This window comes from Peromyscus eremicus, chromosome 9, assembly GCF_949786415.1.
Source record: "Peromyscus eremicus chromosome 9, PerEre_H2_v1, whole genome shotgun sequence".
Classification (NCBI taxonomy): domain Eukaryota; kingdom Metazoa; phylum Chordata; class Mammalia; order Rodentia; family Cricetidae; genus Peromyscus; species Peromyscus eremicus.
The window spans coordinates 52,397,172-52,419,374 of NC_081425.1; the positions used below are offsets into that span (position 1 = coordinate 52,397,172).

At 49.0% G+C, this 22,203-nt stretch overlaps 1 protein-coding gene and 1 long non-coding RNA gene across 2 annotated transcripts; one reads left to right on the top strand and one right to left on the bottom strand.

Annotated features, from left to right (window-relative positions):
* Positions 1–2,678: 2,678 nt before the first annotated feature.
* LOC131919259 (tumor necrosis factor receptor superfamily member 10B-like) lies at positions 2,679–21,081 on the bottom strand. The gene is made up of 8 exons (XM_059273390.1): positions 20,831–21,081; positions 18,206–18,302; positions 14,720–14,833; positions 12,906–13,014; positions 11,832–12,022; positions 11,234–11,328; positions 7,188–7,263; positions 2,679–5,640 (listed from the first exon to the last, which is right to left on the bottom strand). Exons 1-8 carry the CDS (start codon positions 20,975–20,977, stop codon positions 5,294–5,296), a joined length of 1,176 nt encoding a protein of 391 aa, XP_059129373.1. The 5' UTR covers positions 20,978–21,081; the 3' UTR covers positions 2,679–5,293.
* Positions 7,384–10,217, top strand: LOC131919260 (uncharacterized). The gene is made up of 3 exons (XR_009381200.1): positions 7,384–7,626; positions 8,727–8,811; positions 10,046–10,217. It is a non-coding gene; the product is annotated as an uncharacterized LOC131919260 (long non-coding RNA).
* Positions 21,082–22,203: the final 1,122 nt, after the last annotated feature.

Sequence of the window (22,203 nt, forward strand, 5' to 3'; positions counted from 1 at the left end):
CTCCCCAGGAGCTGGTCATGTTTTTCCACCATCAGACTTGAGGGTTGCAAGTATTTTGTGAGCACTGTCCTGTGGGCTTACTCAGATCCCGCTTGAGAAGTCCGGGTGGAAAAGAAGTCTGCAGAGCCCATATCAAGGCTTCTGCACCATGAGATGTGGCTGCTGGGGTGGGGTGGGGTGGTGGGGTGGGGAAATGGAGTAAACTGCATCCTGCTAGCATCTTTTCAGGGCTACAGGCAATGCAGACAGACGTAGTGGTGGGCGGCGGCGGCGGCTTTGATTGAGGATTCAGGTTTATAGGCAGTACAATGAGCCTTCTACTTCACCCCTCCTGCACTGCTCACATTTGGACATGAATGGAGGAGAAGGAGGAAGGGTGGGTTCTGTGCTCAGCAATCCCATGCTCCTCTAGGCTTCTTCCCCTGTCTCTGGGTGGCACTGCTTTTTATGGGGGTGAGGCAAAAGTAGCCCAACAAATGAAAACCAAACTCAAAAGAAAATCACCACCAAGACCACGCTATCCTTTGGGCACTCCCCCCCCCCCCAAGAAAGAATGAAGTTCCAAAAAGAGACCCTGGAGGGAATACGTTTACAAAGCTGAAGGAGGCCTCTATAATAATGTGGATATGAAGGGTCCAATGCCTTTCAGGAGAGGACTGGTCCCCTCCATATCTGAGGATGCTGTTGCCCGAGGCTTGATGGTTATAGGTTGCAGGGTCGCAGGGTCGCAGGGAAGGTTTTGGCTTTCGGGCTTAAGTAGCTTTGGACTTTTTCCATCTTGATAAAGGCCTCCTCTTCCAAGGGCGACTTCACAGGATGTACACGGAGCATGTGCTTTCGGGGATGGGGTGGGTGGGGTGGGAGGCTTTTGGCCGGGATTAAATGCCAGGAAAGGACACACTGGAGAACAGGCCACACAGCTCACCCTGGTTCTGGTTGAGGATAAAAGGGAGAGCTGGGCAGGAAGGAAATGTTAGTCCAGAGAGGAATCTGGGTGACTGGAGAAAGAACACAATAGCTTGAAGCCCCCATGGAACAAACACTGGGCCTCAGTTGACCCTTTCCACTTCCTAATTGTGATCCATACTTCACCACCTTTTAGCATGTTTCAGACTTATGAGGTAAAGTCCCACGAGGCAGTAGGAAGTACTGACTGATGCCCAGGACCTAGATAGGTTGCTTAGGTCTGGGATTAAAGCAAACCCAGAAGCAAAGGCAACCCTCCAATTGTGTGGTACCGGGACCTAGAGTTCTCATCTTGCCTTGTCAGGAGGAACAGGCAGTAGCAGGTCTCCCAGAGTGCTGAACTTGGGAGTCTGAGCCTGGACCGGCCAAGACTGCAGCGGCCTCTTGGTCAAGTCCTCCAGAATCGCTGGCTGGGGAAGCGTGTTGTGTGCTGCCTTCTGCTGGCTAGTGTGCTCTCCTGCAGCTGAGCTCTAAAAGGCTTCAAGCGTGAAGATGAGTCTGTAAGCGTGGAAAAGGAAGAGCCTCTCACACCTTCCTTTGAGGACAGAGTTAGGGGTACATCTCTTGGGAGCTGCAGGTGATAAATAGAGTCCAGTCCTAAAGAGCAAGGGGAATTGGGTCTCTCATTCTAGCAGCCTGGGCATTCACCAGTGATGAGAATGGACAGGGTCAGGCCAGTGGGAGAAAGTGAAGATTTGTGGAATTGGTGGAAGTCCAAGGAAGACCATGCCCCAGCCAGGCCAGTTCATCCCTCAGGGACCCACCCCCCTACCCTCCACAGCTGTCAGAGCCAGTATGCACCAGATGGAGCCCTACAGCTTAGTAGAAGCACCCAGGGGGACTGAGTGAGCCAGGAAAGGGGAGGTGCAAATTGCAGTCTCAGTCCATGGGTGCTCTGGATTCCAGGGGGACAGAAGCAGGACACTCCAGTGGGGGGGGCAAGCCTCTGGCATAAAAGCCTCCCTGTCAGGGGGCGGGCAGTGACAGAACAAGAAGCTCCCCTGGACTATGTCACTCAGTATTGTCTTAGAGGATGGGGGCAAAAACAAATGAACAACAACAAAAAAAAAACCCACACCTTTTTATATAAGGTTTCATATTTAATTTGGTCATGAATTCATAATACATGAGTATTTTGTACCTAATGGCATGCCTTGTTTTATTTATTTTATGTTACCAAGGGAGTCAAAGAAAAGGCATCAAATGTGGTGGTAAAACATATACCTACTTTGGGGCTGGTCCAGAGCCCAGCAAACCCTGATGGACAATTCCAGCATCTGCATGTAGGCACAATGCTGATACCCAGAATAATAGCCTCTCCAGGCACTGTCCTGCTGTGTGACTAGAATGTGTTGGAGGAGGTTTGGCCAGAAGTTGGGCTGACAGACTGAGGACTTAAGGAGATGTTCGGCGGTTTAGAGCACTTGCTCTTGCAGAAGACCTGGGCTCGCTTCCCAGCACCCACATAGTGGATCACAACCATCTGTAACTCTAGTTCAAGGTGCTCAGAGGTCGCTGCCTGACCTACAAGAGCATCAGGCACGTTTGTCATGCACATATATGCAGGCAAAACACTCATACATCTACAAAAAAAAATCAATTATTTACCTTTACATTTTTTATTAAGAAAATTTTTTCATTTATTTTACACACCAATCAAAGATCCCCCTCTTCTCTCCTCCTGCCCCCCCCCCAGCCTCTCCTCCCAACCCACCTCCCAGTGGTGGCATACCCATTTAATCCCAGAACTTGGAAGGCAGATGCGGGCAGATCTCTGAATTGGAGGCCATCCTTATCTGCATAGTGAATTCAAGATTAGCTAAGGCTATATACATATTTAGAATCTGTCTCAAAGACAAATTAGTTTTTAAATACAGAATAGGAATCGACACAGGACAAAAATCTGAATGTGCCAGCTCTCCAGAAATCCCTATCACAGCATTTTAAAAATAATTATATATGGCTATGGTGATGCACACAAGTAATTCCAGTTTGAAGGAGGCTGAGGCAGGAGGATTGTGGGTGAGAGCAGTCTGGGATTCATAGCCAAGACCCAGACTCAAAACCAAAACCCAAAGAATTGACATTTCAATGTTTAGTACTGTACAATGCTCAGGTGCTTACAGAGATCACGGTCCTCAAGTATGGGTTTCTATGCCCCAATATGCCCCAGGGCTTGATTCACTAGGACTGAGAATTCATGAGTTACTAGTATTTCACATTCATATATGCCATCCCTGAGAGCATGCAGCTATCAGGAGCAAGTCTCTGTCCCCTCCTCCCTTGACCCCAGGAAGGACTCAGAGTCACTGACATTAAATGCACGTGAGCTTATTAGGCACCTCTGGCCTAACTTACGTCCCATCTCCTCACCCCAGCCGTAGATGAGAAGTCTAGATAGGAACCAGCAGTAGAACACTGTAAAAGGGGACTCATGAAATGGGCTTACATGCCTAGAACCACAGGGCCCTGTAGCTTCTCAGTTCAAATAAGAGGAGTCAAAAGATACCCCAAACCAAGGCTGACGGTCTGAGACGCCTTGGAGAGTCGCTGGGGTTGAGTCTGTGTGGAAAGATCAGAGAGGCTGGAGAAGGGTGCTCCTGGTGATGGTGGCAGCATCCGACAGACCATGAAGAACAAAGTTTGCCAGCACTGGCTGGCTGCCTCCTCCTCCCTCTTTCATCCCATTCCCGGCCCCAGCCTATTGGACAGTGCTACTCAATCTATGGCAAGTCTTCCCATCTCAGCTGCTGTTCTACATGTCAATCCTCTCTGGAAACACCCTCGCAGACACCCCCAAAAATGTGTGCTACAATCTCCTAGGCGCCTCTCAACTGGATTTTAAAAATTACATTTACTTTGTGTACACACACACACACACACACACACACACACACACACACACACGCTTATGCTACATCACACATACAGGGGCCAGAAGACAACTTGTAGGAGTCTGTTCTCGTCTCCCATCATATGGTTTCTGGGGATAGAGCTTGGGTCATCACGCTTGGTAGCAAGCACCTTTATCTGCTGAGCCATCTCCCTGGCCCAGCCTCTCACTGTCTAATCAAGATTACCCATCACCAATGGCAGGTCATGGACCAGCCATGTCTACCACAGTGGATACAGTTCCCAAGTCTTGACTCATCTGGCAACACCTACCTGTAAACATGTAAGTATTTATAGACAACTATAAAGTCATTAAACTTACAGATTAATAAACTGGGGTTGCAGCCCAGTGGCAAAGAAAGTGCTAAGCATGAACTGGGACCTGCATCCAGTACCCAGAACCATAAGACAAAGACAAACAGAAATATAAAGTGGTATAGCTTAAAAGACCCAGTTATCCACACCTAGACAGGTCAGGTATGTGTAAAGGAGGACTGGAACCCAGACTAAGGAGAATTGAGGCCATGGAACAAAACAGAAGTTGTTTCTTTGGGGTCTCAGAGGCACTTGGAGGCAGGATGCCACTGATTCCCCAGCAGGAGGTAGGAAAGGGGGTGGGGGATGGGTTGCCACAGGTAGCGCTTTTTATGTTCTCTGTGTGTCCAGACCAGCAAACACACTGGAGGGAGTGAGAAATCGGTTCACCTGGGAGTTAGATTCCAGACAGACCCTCAGCCTGTGAGCCAGGGGAGCTGTGCAGCTGTGTGGTTGAGCAGCAGTCTGGTTGGATTGGAGGCTAACAATAAAGAGCAGTCACCTTGGTTGGAAACTGGTGACCTTTTAGCTGTTCTCAAGGACAGCTAAAATTTCTATACTCGGGCTGTTTTGTGCTTCCCTCTGTCACAGGGAGGTGGGGGGGGTGGGGGCAGGGGCAGTTTGTCTGTGGACAAGGGGTCTTGGTAGACATGTGAAATGAACATGTTAGACCCTGGGACAGGAACACCCTCTTTGTTTCCATAGTCGGCTCTCAACACGTTTAGACAGCATATGATAATTTACCAATAATGCACATTACAGGTTCTCATGTAGCCCAACTGACCTCAGACTCTTGATCTTCCTGGCTCCACCTCTGGAGGGCCAGAAAGACAGGCTGGTTCTACCATACCCTGCCAATGGCAAACCAAGATGCTGCAGATGCATTTGAGTGTTCAGTGCTTGCCTAGTATTCACAAGGCTCTGGGTCTAGCTTCCAGTATGACAATAATACAGTAATATGACAATAAATACATAAAGATAAAATAAAATTAATTCTAAAGTCACTGAAGGTCTTTAGACCCATTGCAGCTTCCTCTTCTTTTAAGACAGGCCTTCTCTACACAATCCTAGCTATACTGAGTTCACCATATAGACCAGGCTGGTCTTGAACTCATAGAGATTATCCCAGCTCTGTCTCCTCAGTGCTGGCGTGTGTCACCATGCCTGGCTCTGCTGTAGCCTGTTGATAAAGGAACTTTCCAGATTTCACGGCATGGTCTTCAATTTCGTGCCGGGCACACCTCTCTCCCACGGCCTCCAAGGCATCCAGCAAATGGTTGATGGAGGCCCCCCGGCCCGTCTGGTTGAGCCACCTCAGCAGCAATTGGTACAAGACTTCTCGTAGGGCTGGTGTTTCAGCTCTGACCACTTGAATCTCATTGTCTGTGAGGCCCATCTGTCGCATGAGGCTGTTCCAGGAGTTATAGGGTACAACGTTTGGACAGTAACTGAAGATTTGCTTCAGGGCTGGGTGTCAGAAAACAGGGGGGACAGGTAAGCTGCAAGCCCTTCACAGAGCGTGGAGGATCCTAAATCAGATCCAGAAGCCAAGGGGAGGACCTAATGCCCTCCCTTGCCATTCCATGGATGCTGTTGTAGCCTCACCACACCCAAAGCCCACCAAGAACCTGGGTGCTGGAGAGATGGCTCAACTGTTAAGAGTACTGACTACTCTACCAGAGGACTCGGGTTCGATTCCCGACACCCACATGGCAGCTCACAACCATCTGGAGCTGTAGTCCCAGGAAATCTGACACATTTTCAGGCCTCTGCAAGGCACTAGGCATGCAAGTGGTGCACAGACATACATGCAGACAAAACACCCAGACATACAAAGTACATTTTTTAAAGAAGTTTTTTTTTTTTTAATATACCTTAAAAAAAAAATCCCGTTCTGCAAGAGGGCTGCTGGCCCAGTGGGAGAAGGTGCATAGATTGTGTGTGTGTGTGTGTGTGTGTGTGTGTGTGTGTGTGTGTGTGTAGAAGGGTGTTAGCACATGGCATGAACCACAGAGGGGCACAGAGGGGTGGGTGCATAGGATCTCAGGGAAAGGAGGCTGTTTAGGCTGTATTCATGGTGAAAGGGGTACAGGGCAAGCCTATCTGCCTCTGTGTAAAGAACAGAGCAGAGAGGTGGAGGACCTGTCCATGCCAGCTGACCTCCCTCACATGTTACATCACTGCCACTAGATGGTGTACAAGGAATGACTGAAAATCTGAACCTGTCGCTAGGTCACGGAAACTCACTTATGCGGTTAGGATGACATAAATGAGGTATGTATGAAATGTGTCATCCTGCAACCCGAGAAACAGAAGGAGCAGGGATAGCAGTCCCATGAGCTCCAGGAGTCACCACAACATGTTCTAACAGCCTTATTTAACCAGTGAAAGGAGGGTTAGAGGTGTAGCTTAACTGGTAGAGCATTCTAGCACTGAGAATGGGGGCTGAAGAGAGAACCCGGGGGTTAAAAGTACATACTGCTCTTGCAGGGGACCTAAGTTCTGTTCCCGGAACCCATGTAAAACTAACTTACTAACGAATGAAATATGAAAGGAAACAATTGTCATTTGATTCATGGACTCCTCAAACAGTACTCATGAGATGGTCTCCATTCATTCTGCACGACATCTCTGAAGTCAGGTTTGGGCTTTAGAGTCCATACAGCTCATCAAACTAAGTCTGGCCACGTCAGGAGCTTCTAGTGTAAGGCCCGTGGGTATTACCACAGGCCAGTGCACCATTCTCGAGGCCCTGGAGGAGGCAGGGGTGGGAACTACGAGGGAGAAGGGAGGGGCGGTGGCAGAGTGACAGGGAGATTCTAACAATTCTGTCCCGATGGAGACAGAAGGGAGGAGAGGGGGAGTTATGGTCCCTAAGTCCAGTGACAAGAGTACAGGCTTTGCATCCATCCTTAGTTGTCATGGCCAAGTGCCATGTGTCACGGGAATGACCGCTGGAATACTTTTCCTATCCCCCGGGGTTGTGCTATTATTGCCTCATACAAAACACTCACCATCAACTGCGTCGATTCCCTTTGCTGGACCCAGCAACTTCCTTCCTGTTGGAGAACTCACAGTTTCCTCAGGCTCCTGTAAACAAACACCCTGGTCAGAGTCAGGTCACAGACACCCTGGTCAGAGTCAGGAGATCTGGGGCCCGGGCCTGATCCTGATTACCAGACTTAGGTCACAGTACCGCCCCTCTAGAGTCTCTGTGAAGACACAGGTAAGCTTCCTGCCTCAGTAGCTTGAAGGCTCTTGATGCTGGTGGCCCAGTGCGGCATAAATGCTCACATCAAGTGTTCTGCGACAAGCGTACAACCGTATAAGCCTCCATCAAGACGGAACATTCCCCCTTACTCTGGGGTTTTCCTTCTGGCCAACCTCTCTGCCCCAGGCTTCTGACAAAACTCAGTTGGAGACTACAGAGGAGAGAACTTTGCAAAATCCAAGGTCAAGATTTGTTTCAAGGCTCTTAAGGTGTTTTAATCAATAATAACAGCGCACACATCAACTGTCTAAGTATGGAAATGAAAACAATAGCATTGGGGCTGGGAAAGTATTTGGTACAGATGAATATGAAATTTGACCATTTAAAAGATGTTTAGTTTACGCGCATGTGTGTCTACGTGGGTGTAGGTCGTGTGTATGAGAGAGGGAGCTGTGGAGGCCAGAAGGGGGTGTCAGGTGCCCTGGAACTGGAGTTACAGGCAGTTCTGAGCCACCCAGTGCAGGTGCTGAGAACTGAACCCAGGTCCTCTGAAACAGCTAACTGCTGGGTTAGCTCTCCAGCTCCTAAATTTGACTTTTAAAAAACAAATTGGAACCAAAGGATACTGTAAATCTCAAAGGTGGGAGAAAGATCACTGACCTAAGTCATCATGGACAAATTAATTAAAGCAGGTTTTTTTATTGGTACTCACAGCCTGCCTCACCCTAACACAGGATTTGAGAGGTCAGCACTGGATGTGGGGAAGACAGGTCTTATAGAACTCAGGGTACGGGGGTGTTTCCAACTGGGGATTTGGCAGACAAAATAGGTGGGGTTACAGGTGCAGACCATGAGCGTAACAAGTTAGTCCTACATGGGCTCCTGAAACAAAGACAAGGTTGCAAGGTGGGCATAACAAGGTAATCACAACCACTGGTAGTCATAACAACAGGTCGTCATAGGTGGTCACATAACCTTCTGAAACAAAGGTTGGGTTGCAAGACGGTTATTAACTTTCTAGAAACAGGCAGCACAGAACCACTGTAGTTAAGTTTTAAAAAAACAAGTACCTGCTTATTTTAATATACTTGAAAATCTCACGTACAGCTGAGTATTGTATATATGTCTGTGAGTCTTTCATGTAAATGATTTTGATACGGCGTAAAAGTTTAAAGAAAAGATCCAAAGAACCTGGCATCACCAGGTTCTCACGTCTCAGGAGGGGGTGAGCTGCAGGGTCCTCTGACCACTCACTGAGCCCCTTTCTGCACTGTTAGCAGTCCATCACGTAAGCTGAGCGGCTGGTGACCGTTTTTTAAATTGTATTTCCCTTTCTCTTTAGGAAATAGAAACTGAGCATAGTTGCAAAAGTGACCCAGAACTCTTCCAGGTGGAAGGAAGTCCCTGTCAGGATGAACATTTGACTGGTGAGTGAGGAGGGACCAGGGGAGAGGGGGAGGGGGGCTCAATATTTAAATGGAATTGGGGGGGGGGCTATGAGTGGCAAGAAGTAAGTGTATCTGCTGATTTTAACCATTAAAAATGAACCGTTTTAACTGTTAAAAATGAAATATTAGAACAAATCGAGGGACAAACATTAGGAACTTGGGGCTGGGAGGATAGCCCAGTCAGTAAAGTGGTGGCCACACAAGTCTGAGGGCCTGAGTCCAGATTCCTAAACCTGCATCAAAGCCGGGCCCGGAGATGAAGTAACTCCAGTCCCTGAGGATTCGACACCCTCTTCTGACCCCCTCAGGCTCCAGAAACACACGCAGTGCACATACATACATTCAGGCGAAACACTCAAACACATAACATAAGGGGCTGGAGAGATGGCTCAGAGGTTAACAGCACTGGCTACTCTTCCAGAGGTCATGAGTTCAATTCCCAGCAACCACATGGTGGCTCAAAACCATCAATAATGAGATCTGGTGCCCTCTTCTGGCCTGCAGGCGTACATGCAGGCAGAACATTGTATACATAATAAAAAAAAATCTTAAAAAAAATAATAACACAAAGTAAAAAAAGCCTGGGGGTGAGGGAGATGGGCATAGCTGCCTGAGCTTGTAATTCAAGCACCAGGATGGGGACAGGTGAGTCCCTGAGACTTGCTGGCCAGCCAGCCACTTTAGCTAGTATGTCCCAGGTCCAAAGAGAGATCCTGCCTCAGAAAACAGTAAGGTGAAGAAGAGAAGTGAGGAAAACATTTGACAAAGACCTCTGACCTCCACATACCAATGCATACATACATGTATACACACATGAACACATATGTGTAATACAAGAAATTAGAAATCTATTACCCATATGAGAGAAAATACTTATATAGGGGCATTTTTTTTTCTTATGAAGCTCTTAATGACATTAGGATAACGATACGCAAAAATGTGTAAAACAAAGCCATGTACACTGGAGACCACTGATGCTTTGCTGTAACAAAACCAACAGAAAGTGCTAAATGTCTGATTAAAGCTCATGAAAAACAGCAGGGTGTATATGCATGACTACGTGTGTGAGACCCTATATATGTAATTTTGTGTGTGTGTGTGTGTGTGTGTAGGCATGACTGTGTGTGTCTCTGAGTGTGTGCCCATGTGCACACCAAACAGCACTTCCTTAACCTTGACCTGGAAATTCTACTTCGTGGAATCCTCCCCACAGATGTGAACAGAAAACCAAGGAAATGGTAAAAACAGGAGAAGTATCTGGGCAGGACTGGTGGCACAGACCTGTAATGCCAGCTGCTCTGGAGGCTGAGACAGAAGGGCAAAGCTGAGGCCAGCCTGGATAACTCAGTGAGATATTGTCTCAATAAAACGTTTTTGTAAAGTGACTGAGGATGTGGAGTGCTTGTCTAGCATGTGTGAGGCCCCAGTACGTCCAACAAAAATCAAGCCCAAGGACTCAGCCCTTCTTTGCCACAGTATCTGCTCCATGCCTGTGCCTCCCCAGGTTCTGAGGACACAGCAAGAATGTCACAGAGACTCGGCACGTTCCACGGGACGGCTCAGTCACCACACTAGGCCATACGCAGCCTGTCCTTTGTCTCCTTGTCTCTATATCCCCTGGACCAGGAGATCTGGTGACAACTGCCACTTTGTCTATGAACCAGAGCTGTCTCCAGTGACATCTGCCACCAGATCTTGTCTGCCCAATGTGCTCTCAAAAAAGAGTGGACGGCCATTCTCTGCTGCTTAGGGGCTCAGTATGATCATCGCCCTGAACATCAGATCCTCGTGAGGGACACAAGTGTGTGGAAATGACTTTGAGAAGCAAAGAGGACACTCAGGAGTCCATACCCAAGGGCCCCTGCAGGGTCTTACCCATCTCAGTGCGGCCACCCTAGGCTCACATATCCATGACCTGCTGCTGGCACTCTGTGCTCCTGCTACAGTGCCAAGGGGAGGTCACTACTCCCACCTGACCCCACCCACAGGAGCAGGGCAGAAAGGGCAGAGTGCAACATGACCTGGAGCCATGTGGAAGCTAAAAATGGCCACTTGCTTGAGAGTGGACCCAGAGCCCCAATCACTTTAGTAAGCCAGCACAGCAGCCCTGGACAGGTGGAGATGATGTGCCTTCCTCCCTGGGCTGTGCAGCCTCTCAAATGCCCTGGTAGCTCTTCCAGAGGACCTGGGTTTGATTCCCAGAACCCATAATGGCAGGTCACAACTGGCTGTAAACTCCAGTTCTAGGGGATCCGATGCCCTCTTCTGGCCTCCATGGTCACCAGGCATGCATGTGGTGCACAGACATACATGTAAACAAAACAGCCATACACATAAAATTAAAAAGCGCTCTGCTCTTCAGCAGAGTTACAGTCTCGGGGGCTTTCATTGCAAGACTGACCGTGTTGCAGTGAGAGTCACTTCCCATGCTGGATGTCTGCATTCTCATGAGAGACACATTCACAGCGCTTGCACTTTCAGGGTTCCGTTCACGGCCTAGAAGAGAAGGAGGTCCCCAGAGCAAGTGGGCAGGGGACTCATCAGACCTTTTTATTTGAGCGGAGTGAGCTAGAGGCTCCAACACTGGATAAGGAGGGGCCATTCCTGCTTGGGGCTACCCTCAGGCTGAGAAGGCACTTGGGGAGAGACTGCATGAAAATAACATACCTAGAACCTCTGCTGGTTCTGCTGTAACCAGAGCTGTCCCCCGCCCGCTCCTGTCCTGACCTTTATCCTCAGCTGAGGAGTTGATGTCTCTTTGTCCTGACCACGCCCTCCTCTCTCAGACTTGGTTTAGAGAGTGAGATGGACTGGTAAGATTCTGGGGCTCCGTGGTTTTGGGGAAGTGGGAGATGGTATATCAATTGCTGGAGCAAGAGAGGGCTAGGCTTCAAGGACACTGGGGTTTGGGACACAGGGAGGGCAATTCTGAAGGAGAAGAGCAGGTTAGGGAGATTCAGATTCGGTGTCCAAGGGACCCACCCTCAGCTAACACTTACCTGGGTAGGCTCTTTTCATATACTGCAATACTCGCTTCCAGACCCCAGTCTTCAAAATTATAGCCAAAGCTACAATTGCCAGCAGAGATACCACAAGTCCTATGATGAGGCCTAAGAATGAGTATTTGGGGTCACACTTCCGGTTTGTCTTTGGGGTACAAGGAGTCTTTTCAACTTCTCCGTTGGTACACCTGGGCACACACAAGGAACAAATGATAAGATTTTGTGAGAAGGCTGCTGGCCAGATGTGATGAAAGGGGAGTCACCCACTCTGCCCAACGTCCCTGAGATGGCATTAAAGGAAGGACAGGCTCCTGTGTCTACACTCCAAATTTGTTCCTACATCTGGGCGCACACAGTGCAGACTTTGGGGAACTCTCTGTAGGCATGGTGGCAAATTTTCTGCCTTTTCTACAGGGTATGTGCTGAACTGCCCTGGGCCACAGGGAGATCCTAAGTTAGGAAAGAGAAGGACAGAAGCCTGTGTGTTCACTGCTGAGCCATGTCTTTAATAAGCAGACCTTTTTACTAATCATAGTAAATACCACGTGGTCAGGGAAGAGTAAGTGAACTATTTTCCCTCAAATTGCTGAAGTTAAGACTTCAGGGACAGGGTCCTGGGGTGAGGCTGGCCGAGTTGGCTCAGGTGCTCTGAGAACCCTGAGGGAGCCACACACACACAGCCTCATTATATTTTTTTGCGTGCTTGTAACACTTTTGTCTTTATAGGCTTCTGTCTGCACAAGAATTCTGAGGTGATGTAAGTAAACACAAGCCAGGCTATAGTCTACCCATTCTCATGCTATATTCTACAGATAGTAGACAAATTATCTGGCCAAGGGAAAAAGAATGGGTGGGAAAGTCCACGAAGGGATTGGTGGGGGACAGGGACATGGAGAGGTTTGCAGTTGGACATGGAGAGGCCACAGCAGGATCAGAAGACCCCAACTTCTTAGAGATACCCTGTGGTGTGGGAACTCCGTGGAGTCGGAGGAAAAGAAAAGGATACAAGGAAGCTTGGGTCTTCTGGGGTTCCCCTGGGCTTGTAGGAGTTCCAGGGCCCCTGTGTCATACTCAGAGCATCTCTGGCAGAACTCAGGAGAGTTTTCATCTTCAAAGGTGCCTGGTTTACACTGACACACCGTGTCCTGGGTGGAGTTGCATTTGCTTTTTTCCTCTTTATCTGTAAGAGTTAGAAGGATCAGTTTTCCTGGTTACTGGGGTAACTCTTCCTCCTGACACAGTTCCCTCTGCTCAGCTCAACTGAACTTAGGAACTAATAACCAGGGCCGGTTTCTATAACACCACGGCCCGGAGCATGCAGACGACGGCTCCCATGAGCAGCTACCAGTACTCAGAGCCGTACAAAAGGAACACAATTTATGACCTCAAGCATCAGATTTGGGAGGAACAGTCTTTTAGATCATGAGGACAGGTACTAGGGATGCACAGAGGATGATCTTCAAACTCCTGGAAACAGGAAGAGCATGAAGAAGCAGAGACTGAGCTCTCACACCTAGCAAGAACTCAGAGCCTAGAACAAGAGAGCCTAGCCCAGAGCCAGCTGGGAACCCAGCCTGAACCCGTTCAGCCATTCTTTTCTTTGTTACCAACTATGATGGTTAATCTCAACTGTTAACTTGATAAGATCGAGGATCATCTGGGAGACGGGCCTCTGGGCATGTCTGTGGGGATTATCTTGATTAAGCTAATTAGGTGGGAAGACTCATACACTCTGGGTGGCACCATTCTTGGACTAGGCTCCTGAACTGTATGAAAAGGAGAAAGTGGACTGAGCACACACATCTGTTACTCTCTGAGAACGGGAGTTGAGCAGCTGCTTCAGGCTCCCACCCACCTTGACTTCCCTGCCATGATGGGCGGTTGATACCCTTGAACTGTGAGCCAGTTCGACCCTTTTGCTTTGTCTGAGCTTTCCTCTCGGCAACAGGAAAAGAAACTAAAACAATAACTACGACCTCAACACTTTAGCAGGCCCACCACAGGAAAGATGAATGCACATTGAAGTTTCTGTGGAAGGTTCTAGGAGTGGCCTCAGGTCTCACAGGACTAGAAGGCAGCCATTACTAAGAAAAAGCCAATGGATCCTGAGGGTAAGGATAGAACACGGCATGTCACTTGTAGCTGGAGATTGACTACAGGGACGGAGGGGAGACTCTCAGTGGCTCTTTTCCTTTCTAAGCTGGGGTTGCATCCCATGATCCACACTTCTGACTTCAACTTCTAGAAAATGCAAAGCCGGCAAGTTACTACTTGTGGTAACTCAAACTTTGTTCCTGGGTATCAAATCCATTGCAGAGTTGAGGAGACTCATGCTGAACCCAGAATGAATTAATGCCCTATTCCAAACATGCAGGGCTCTTTACTCCTCAATTCTGGAACTCTGGCTGGAGACCTCCCTGTTCCACTCAGAACCCTGTATCTATCTATCCATCAAGGCCCAGCTCTAATGCTGTGCGCTCTGTGGAACCCCACCACTCCTCAGGACAAGTCCTTGCCCACAGGCACCAGGGTGCTTTCTGTTCACCAAGTGTGCCAGCTTATAAATCAATGGGTAGTGAAGGCAGTGGTAACCGCCCCATGATGCACCCGGGGGTACTAGGCCCTGCTCTCCACAGGGGTAGAGTAGTTTCTACCTCGTTCTCAACGGATGATTGCAATGATTCCTAAAACACAGCACAGATGAATTCCCCAGGGTTTTTGATTTTTTTTAAATTTTTGTCTCATTGAATTAAGGATAGGGGGAGAACAGCGTGGGGTAAAGATCAAATTGGGCTGGAATTGAGGTTTCCGAGTCCAGAGCAGTTATGAGTCCCACCCCCACCCCCCAGGCCCCACCTATGGGAAGGAGGCCCTTTGCTCCGTACCTTCCTTACAGTCGCTGCAGGGTCTGCATGAGGCCAGGCTGTTGAGAGAGCTGGTATAGTCTATACCATCCGTGCAGGGATTGCAAGCCCTGGTCTCAGGTGACAGGTAGGAGCCTGAGGAGGGGAAAAAAAAAGATGATGAGGGAAACCACAGGACTTGCAGAGCCACGGTGAAGACCTGTGTCCTAGTTAGACCCGGGAAGGGGAGATCACTACTGAGGAACTGCCTTCCTCAGACTGGCTGTGGGCATGTCTATGGAGCATGCTCTTTTCTCCCTTCCTTTCTTTTCTTTTTTTAATGACAGGGTCTCACTATGCAGCCCTAGCTAGCCTAGAACTCACTATGTAGGCTAGGCAGAAACAGGTCAAAGCTTATGTGGTCTACAGAAGCACATTCCAGGATAGCAAGCGCTAAATAGTGAGACCTCCCACCCCAATAAAAAAGAAAGCGGATTATGAAAGATAATGAACCTTGGTACATCAACAGAGTAGGTAATTTGTAAAACAGACAATCTATACAGGCAGACGATGGGAAACCAACTCAAGATGCAGCGATCAGGTACCCGTTCTCTTTCCAACCCTTCTGGGACCTCAGGCCTGCATCCCTATCAGGGTGGGAGAGGTTGGTCCTCCACCGACTGGAGCAGTAGACAGTGTTCCTAGTGACTGGGTCTGTGTAGTGGAGGAATAGAAGGTACCACTGTCTACCCTCTGTGTATGCCTGCACCACTCAGCAGAGATGGACTGTCCTCAAGATAGGTGGCTCCAGCACAAAGTCACCTCCTTGGGAACTGTGTCTTCTCAGCAGCTGCCTCCTGTTCCACTCATTCCTGGAAGAAGGCTGAAGCCATGGCCAAAAGGAAGGGAAGCAGCCTCTTCTTCTTTTACTTTTTAAATTTATTCTGTGTGTCTTTCACAACATGTATCTTGAACCCATGCATTTGCCCATCTCTTTGCATCTGCCCTCTGCTCCTACACCCCCCCCCAAATAAAACAAAATTTAAGGGGAAAAAAAATCTCATCATGGAAGCTGCAGTGTGACACAGTGAGTCACACAGTAAACATCTTTGTCCACATATCTTTACTTGCAAGTGTTTATTACAAAGAGTCACTGGTCTGGTTCGAGGCCTCTAGTTTCTACTATACCATCCATGCTGGGCCCTCACTGGGACTCTTCCTGAATATCCTGTTGTTGCCCTGTGTCATAGAGATCCTTCAGCTCTGGGTCTATGGGTCAGGCCCCTTCATGTGCTCTAGCAGAGCGTAGATGGGGTAGATGTTGGGGTGGGCCAAGTCATAACCCTGGTTCTGGGCCTGGGCACCTGCAGGGTTGGTCTGCCTGCCAGTTCTTCCCATCCTCGACACCAGGGTGAACTCTCCAGCATTGCCCCAGCTAATTTACCCCTTGTAGCAATGAGCGAGGGGCCAGGCCAGTTCTCCTGCCTTTGTGCCCTCAGACTCAGCTCTCCCACACCATCAGGGCCAGCTCCACTGTTGCCCAGGTGAGGGGCAGGGGCCACTCTCCAAGGCACTGCAGCTGATGAGGGGCAGGGACAGCCTTTCTGCTTCCATGACCCCAGGGCCAGCTCCTATACCTGTCCCAGGTGTTGGTGGGTAGGGGGTGGAAGGAGGGCATCTCTCGGTCATCCATGCCACCATTTGTTAGGTGAGAAATGGGGACAGCACCCCCATACACAACATTGGGCCTCGGTCACCCACACCTCTGACAATAGGGCCAACTCTGCTGTGCTGCCTAGGTGAGGAGCAGGGTCCGCTTTCCTGAATGCCATAGCTTGTAAGGGGGGGGGGTTTCAGGCAGTAAGGGGTGAGGGGTAAGGGGGGCATCTCTCCCCTACCCATACTACCACATGACAGTAGTGGGGATAGCTCTCCACGCTTACAACTTCAAGGCTGGCCCACCCACACCTCCACCAACAGGGTCGGCTCTACTGTGCTGCCCAGGTGAGGTGCAGGACCTGCTCTCCCGAGTGCTGCAGCTGGCGCAGGGCAGAGACAACTCTCCCACTCTTGTGACCTCAGGGCCAGTTCTCTCACCCGCCCCAGGCATTGATGGGGGCAGGGAAGGGCCCCCCCTCCGCCCCATCCATGCTGCCACAAGATAGATTGGGTACTGGGGACATCTCTTCCATGCTCATGGCTTCAGGGCTTGCTCACCCACACCTGCGCCAACAGATTGGCTCTATTGTGCTGTCCAGGCAAGGTGCAGGACCGGGAGGCAGCTTGGCAGCTTCTTTAGGAGGCCAAGGAGCGTGTATCTTATCTCTGCAGTGGTACCACAGGCACAAGGAGCAGCCAGAGCCTGCAGGGTTGTAATGGGGCAATTCTAAAGAGACACTTGTGACCTCTACCTTTGACTATAAGACAATTGAGACACTGCACTCCAACCAATTGGAAATCTTGTACTGGGGAGAGAAGAAGAATGATGCTATAGCTAGGCAGAGACAGGAATTTATAAGGAAAGAGACTTGTAACTTGTCAGACCACCCTGCAGGACAGAATGGGGCCAAAACAATGATGGGTCAATAATTCTGGTCATCAAAGAGATAGCTCAGTGGTCAAGAGCCCTGGCTGCTCTTCCAGAGGAGCCGGGTTCAATTCCCAGCACCCACATGGCAGCTCACAGCTGTGTGTAACTCCAGTTCTAGGGGATTTGACACCCTCACACAGACATACATGCAGGCAAAACACCAATGCCCATAAAATAAAGTTATTAAAAATATGGAAATAAAACAACATATAACTTTGGCCCCCCACTTAACCCTAAACATCATGTCAAAGATGGATTTGGGGGGGGGTGTCACTAGACCCTCTGTCTGTTTCCAATATGGCCACAATAGACAAACGACCTTCTTCTGAATTCTAGTGTCAATCAATGACTCTTTTGATTGGCATACTTATTGAGGATGATGGTAGTGTCTGGCTTGCCAGGACTGCCAGAACACGGACTCTGACTTTGATAATTCTGGGATAGGACCAGGCTGGGAGCTACCTAAGGTTCCAAGGAGAGTTAAGATGGGGGAAAAGCATGTGAACACAGCGGGTTTCTATGGTTTTATGACTGTAGGTAGCATCCCCAGAATTCACACGATGCAAATAAGTGAACCATAACTGGACGGCAGAGCCGGGGCTACAGGTAATGTGCTCATCCAGCATGAATGAGGCCCTAGGTTAGATCCAGCAAAAAGAAAAGAAAAAGAAAAGAAAAAGGAACTGGATAGCCAAGGGTAAAATAAGAAGCTGGACCCTTACCTGATACTGTGTACAGATACCTAAACGGAAGCATGGAAACTACCAAACTCCTAGAAAACATGGAGATAAATCTTCATGACCTTGCATTTAGAAGATACCAATAAGTATCTATGGCATAAAGAAAAAATGGGAACTTCAAGGACCAGAAGACTGGAAGAACACGGAGCTGGGGGTGGAGGGTGGGGGCCACAGACTGGCAATCAATCTAGAACGCACCTGGTTGACACTTTATTTCTGATGGGCTCTGACCGGCTCTCTGGAGGTCAGTGTGTAGATCACCGACTGGCTCAGCTGTCACTGTATCTCCGAGGCTCTATAGGAACAAGGCAGGGACTGCTTTAACTGGCTGTTGGGTCTCACCATCACCAGGCCATCTCCCGTTCCCTTCCCTCCAGCTTCTAAAACAACCTGGACCTTCGACCCTCCCTCACTTTTTTTTTTTTTTTTTTTTTTTTTGGTTTTTCGAGACAGGGTTTCTCTGTGTAGCTTTGTGCCTCTCTTGGAACTCACTTGGTAGCCCAGGCTGGCCTCGAACTCACAGAGATCCGCCTGCCTCTGCCTCCCGAGTGCTGGGATTAAAGGCGTGCGCCACCACCGCCCAGCCTCCCTCACTTCTAAAACTGCCCAGTACTTGTGTTCATATTCCTCTTTGCTTCTTACAGAAACTTGAACTACTCCTCTCTTTTACTCTTTCCTGTTTAAACAAATTAAATTTGTATGCACATAGTGGAAAATAAGAGGAAAGTCTTTAAAATAAAAATTTCATTTTCTCAACTAGAAATAACATGTATCCTTTACTGTCTTGTTTCCCATGTGACTACTTAATCACATGTCTGCCTTTCTCTCTCTCTCTTTCTCTCTCTCTCTCTCTCTCTCTCTCTCTCTCTCTCTCTCTCTCTCTCACACACACACACACACACACACACACACACACACACACACAGAGTTTTTAAAAACACAGTCAGGAGCTGAGAAGATGGCTCAGTGGATAATACACTGGACACACAAACATGAAGACCTGAGCTCAGATTCCCCAAACTCATATAAAGCTGGGCACAATGGCACACATCTGAAATCTCAGGGCTCCTATGGCTGGCTAGGAAGTGGAGACCGAGAATCCCTAGGAGCTCATGGGACAGTCAGCAGTATACTCAGTGGTGAACAAGAGAGATCCTGTCTCATGAGGTGGAAGGTGAGGGCTGACACCCGAGGTTGCCCTCTGATCTCCAGACAAATTCCATGGCACTGCATTCACACAACCTCATTAAGTGTGCACACACCGATTTTTTTTTCAAAATGCATCCAGGTATACCTTAGGTAAAACAACATCTTAATCACTTTAAACATATAGGCCAGCAGTGCTAAGAGTATTCACATTGTCATGTAAACAAAATCCAGAATTCTTTTCATCCTACAAAACTGAAAGTCGGTACCCATTAAAATAACAAACTGCTCACTCCTCTGTCTACCTCTCCATGCTGTTCTGCTTATCCTCTTTTTCTTTTTTGTTTTGTTTTGTTTGTTTTTCAAATAGCTAAAATGGTACCAAAAGTAGCTAAGAGCCAAGAGAGTATGGAAAAACGGTTCTTACGCAGGGCTGCCTGGCATTAACTGAACCTGTCCTAACCTTGGTTCCTACTTTGATTCTACTTACTCGTTTTTCAGACATAGGCATGTTCCACCTCAACAGCGAAGTATTAAAACAGAAGGTAGAAAACTGTAACCAGCCCGGCAAAAATGAATACAATAAAATAAAATTAATATATGAATTCTTCAGAGACACTGGTGTGCCTCTCTGACGATTAGAAATTAGAAACAATGGACTCCAAGAAACTGGAATTCCCCTCAGTAATCTCGTGCTAGCAGAAGAGGAAAAGTCTGGATTCTTGCCCTAAGAGCCTTTTTACTCTTTTTAAAGCCAATAAATTTCTAATCCAAGAAACTTCATTTAAAAAAAAAAAAAAAAAAAAAAAAGCCGAGCAGTGGTGTCACACGCCTTTAATTCCAGCACTCCGGGAAGCAGAGGCAGGCAGATCTTTATGAGTTCGAGGCCAGCCTGGTCTACAGAGCGAGTTCCAGGACGGCCAAAGCCACACAGAGAAATCCTGTCTTGGGGGGTGGGGGGTGGGGTGGGGGTGGGGGTGGGGGACACCGGGACAAAAAACAAAACAAACAAACAAAAACAGTGATGCCACCCTAGAAATGAGTTCTTGAGCCGCAGGTATCAGAGGCCCGCGCTAGTAGCTGGGCAGGGTCAACCCTCCAGCCCCTACATCTAAATTCTTTCGGCCCTGTAGGTCCTCAAAGAATACCGGGTCCTCCCGCGCCCCACCGTCCCGGCTTTCCCTGCCCCATCTCGCCCCAGGCATGGTGTCCCGGTGGGTTTTGCTGGGCTAGCTGGGTCCTTCCTCCTCGCCCCTCGGAGTCCCACCTTGGTCCTTCTCCCCTGCCCCGTCCCTTCCACCCAACGTCAGAACCTCCCTCCCTCCACTTTTGGGTCCTCTCACCCACCCACCGTCCCCTCACCGGAGCTGCGCCTCGTCACATCCTCCCCAGTCGAATCTTCCGCCCACTTCTCCAACCTACCCTGCCCCTTGGGGTTCCCCACCCCACCATCGAACCTTCCACCCTTCACCATCGAGTTCTCCCCGCTCCACAGTGGTGTCCCCCCCATATCGTCAGGCCTTTTCCCCAGCGCCAAGCACGTGCGCTCCAGGCCCGGACGGCACCCTGCGCCCAGCTTCCTGCGCCGGACCGGGCACCGCCTTCTCATCAGGCACCGCGCGCCCACCGGGCACCGCGCGCCCACCGGGCACCGCGTTCTCACTGGGCGGTACTCACCAGGAACAGAAGGACAACAACTTGTAGTATGAGGAAGGTCTTGGGGACCCTAAGCCGAAGTCTGAGCCCCAGGAGTGACCCGGGACCTGGAGTGTGACCTGCCCAGGCCGCTGAGCCTGTGGGCACGCTGCGTCCCCGAGACTTCATCGAGTTAGGTTTGCACTGATTCCCGACCCCGAAACTTCTCAAAAACCACCAAGAAGAGCTGTTTCCCCTCTGGATTTCCACCCCGTTGCTTGGCCGCGCTTCATCTGCTCACGCGCGAAGCGGGAAGAAACTTTTCTGGAGTTCTGGGCCACACCCATTCCAGGAGGAGCTCAGTGACGTCCAATTAATCCCTTTCCTACCTTTATTGGGAGCCCCGCCGCAGGGCGCACAGTCTCAGGACAGGACTTGGTACAACTTTTTTTTTTTTTTAAAGAACCATAACATTTTTATTATAGTTTTCGAGTCATAGGTATGTTTATGATTATAAAAACTCACAACACTCAATAGTCTGCCTGCCCCATCATACTTTGACTAATATTATGATATTCACCCTAGTAACAGAAGATAAATTTATGCTTCTCTACCGTCTAGAACACTATTTGTACCACCTAGGAAAACCTGATTTCACTGAACAACTACCCCTCGCTGCCTGCAGACCTTCATCTTTCACACTGGGCACAGCACAGAGCTGGTCGCAGGAACATCTGCCTGCGCCCTTAGCGTCCAACCATGAAGACACCTGAGTTTTCATCTTGTGTGGCTGGAGGAGCTGACTCAGAAGGTGGCTGACGTGGTGAGTCCTCCTCCTCCCCCTTTCTACCTTTTCTTCCTCTTCTTCTTTCTCTTCTTTCTTCTTTCTTCTTCCTCTTCTTCCTCCTCTTCTTTTTTCTTCCTCTTCCTCCTCCTTCTCTCCTCCGATTCCTCCTCTTCTCTTCTTGAATTTGTTATTGTTATAGTTTTTATGCTGCCAGGTCATATCCGAGACCCCAGAACAGGAAATGATAGAATAGATGGCATCGCTGGGCCATGGTGATGCACTTTAATGCCAGCACAGGCGGAGGCAGGTGGATCTCTGAGTTTGAGGCCAGCCTGGTCTACAGAGTGAGTTCCATGACAGCCAGGACTACACAGAGAAATCCTGTCTCAAAACCACGTGAACACACACACACACACACATACACACACACACACACACACACACACACACACACACATCGGGCTTAGTGATGCCTTTAATCTCAGCACTCAGGAGGCAGTGGCAGGAGGATCTCTGTGTGTTTGAGGCTATCCTGGTCTATATAGTGAGTTCTAGGACAGCCAGAGCTATGTAGTGAGACCCTTGTCTTGACTAAACAAGCAAAAAAATTATAACAAGAGTTAGACTT

What these genes read in the sequence shown, in the direction of transcription:
- LOC131919259 (XM_059273390.1), bottom strand. Translation starts at nt 20,977, where the DNA reads ATGAAGTCTCGGGGACGCAGCGTGCCCACAGGCTCAGCGGCCTGGGCA. An exon ending in CTGCAGCGACTGTAAGGAAG is followed by an intron (nt 13,015 to 14,719) that starts GTACGGAGCAAA and finishes TAACTCTTACAG; the next exon opens with ATAAAGAGGAAAAAAGCAAA. An exon ending in TATGAAAAGAGCCTACCCAG is followed by an intron (nt 11,329 to 11,831) that starts GTAAGTGTTAGC and finishes CTTCTCTTCTAG; the next exon opens with GCCGTGAACGGAACCCTGAA.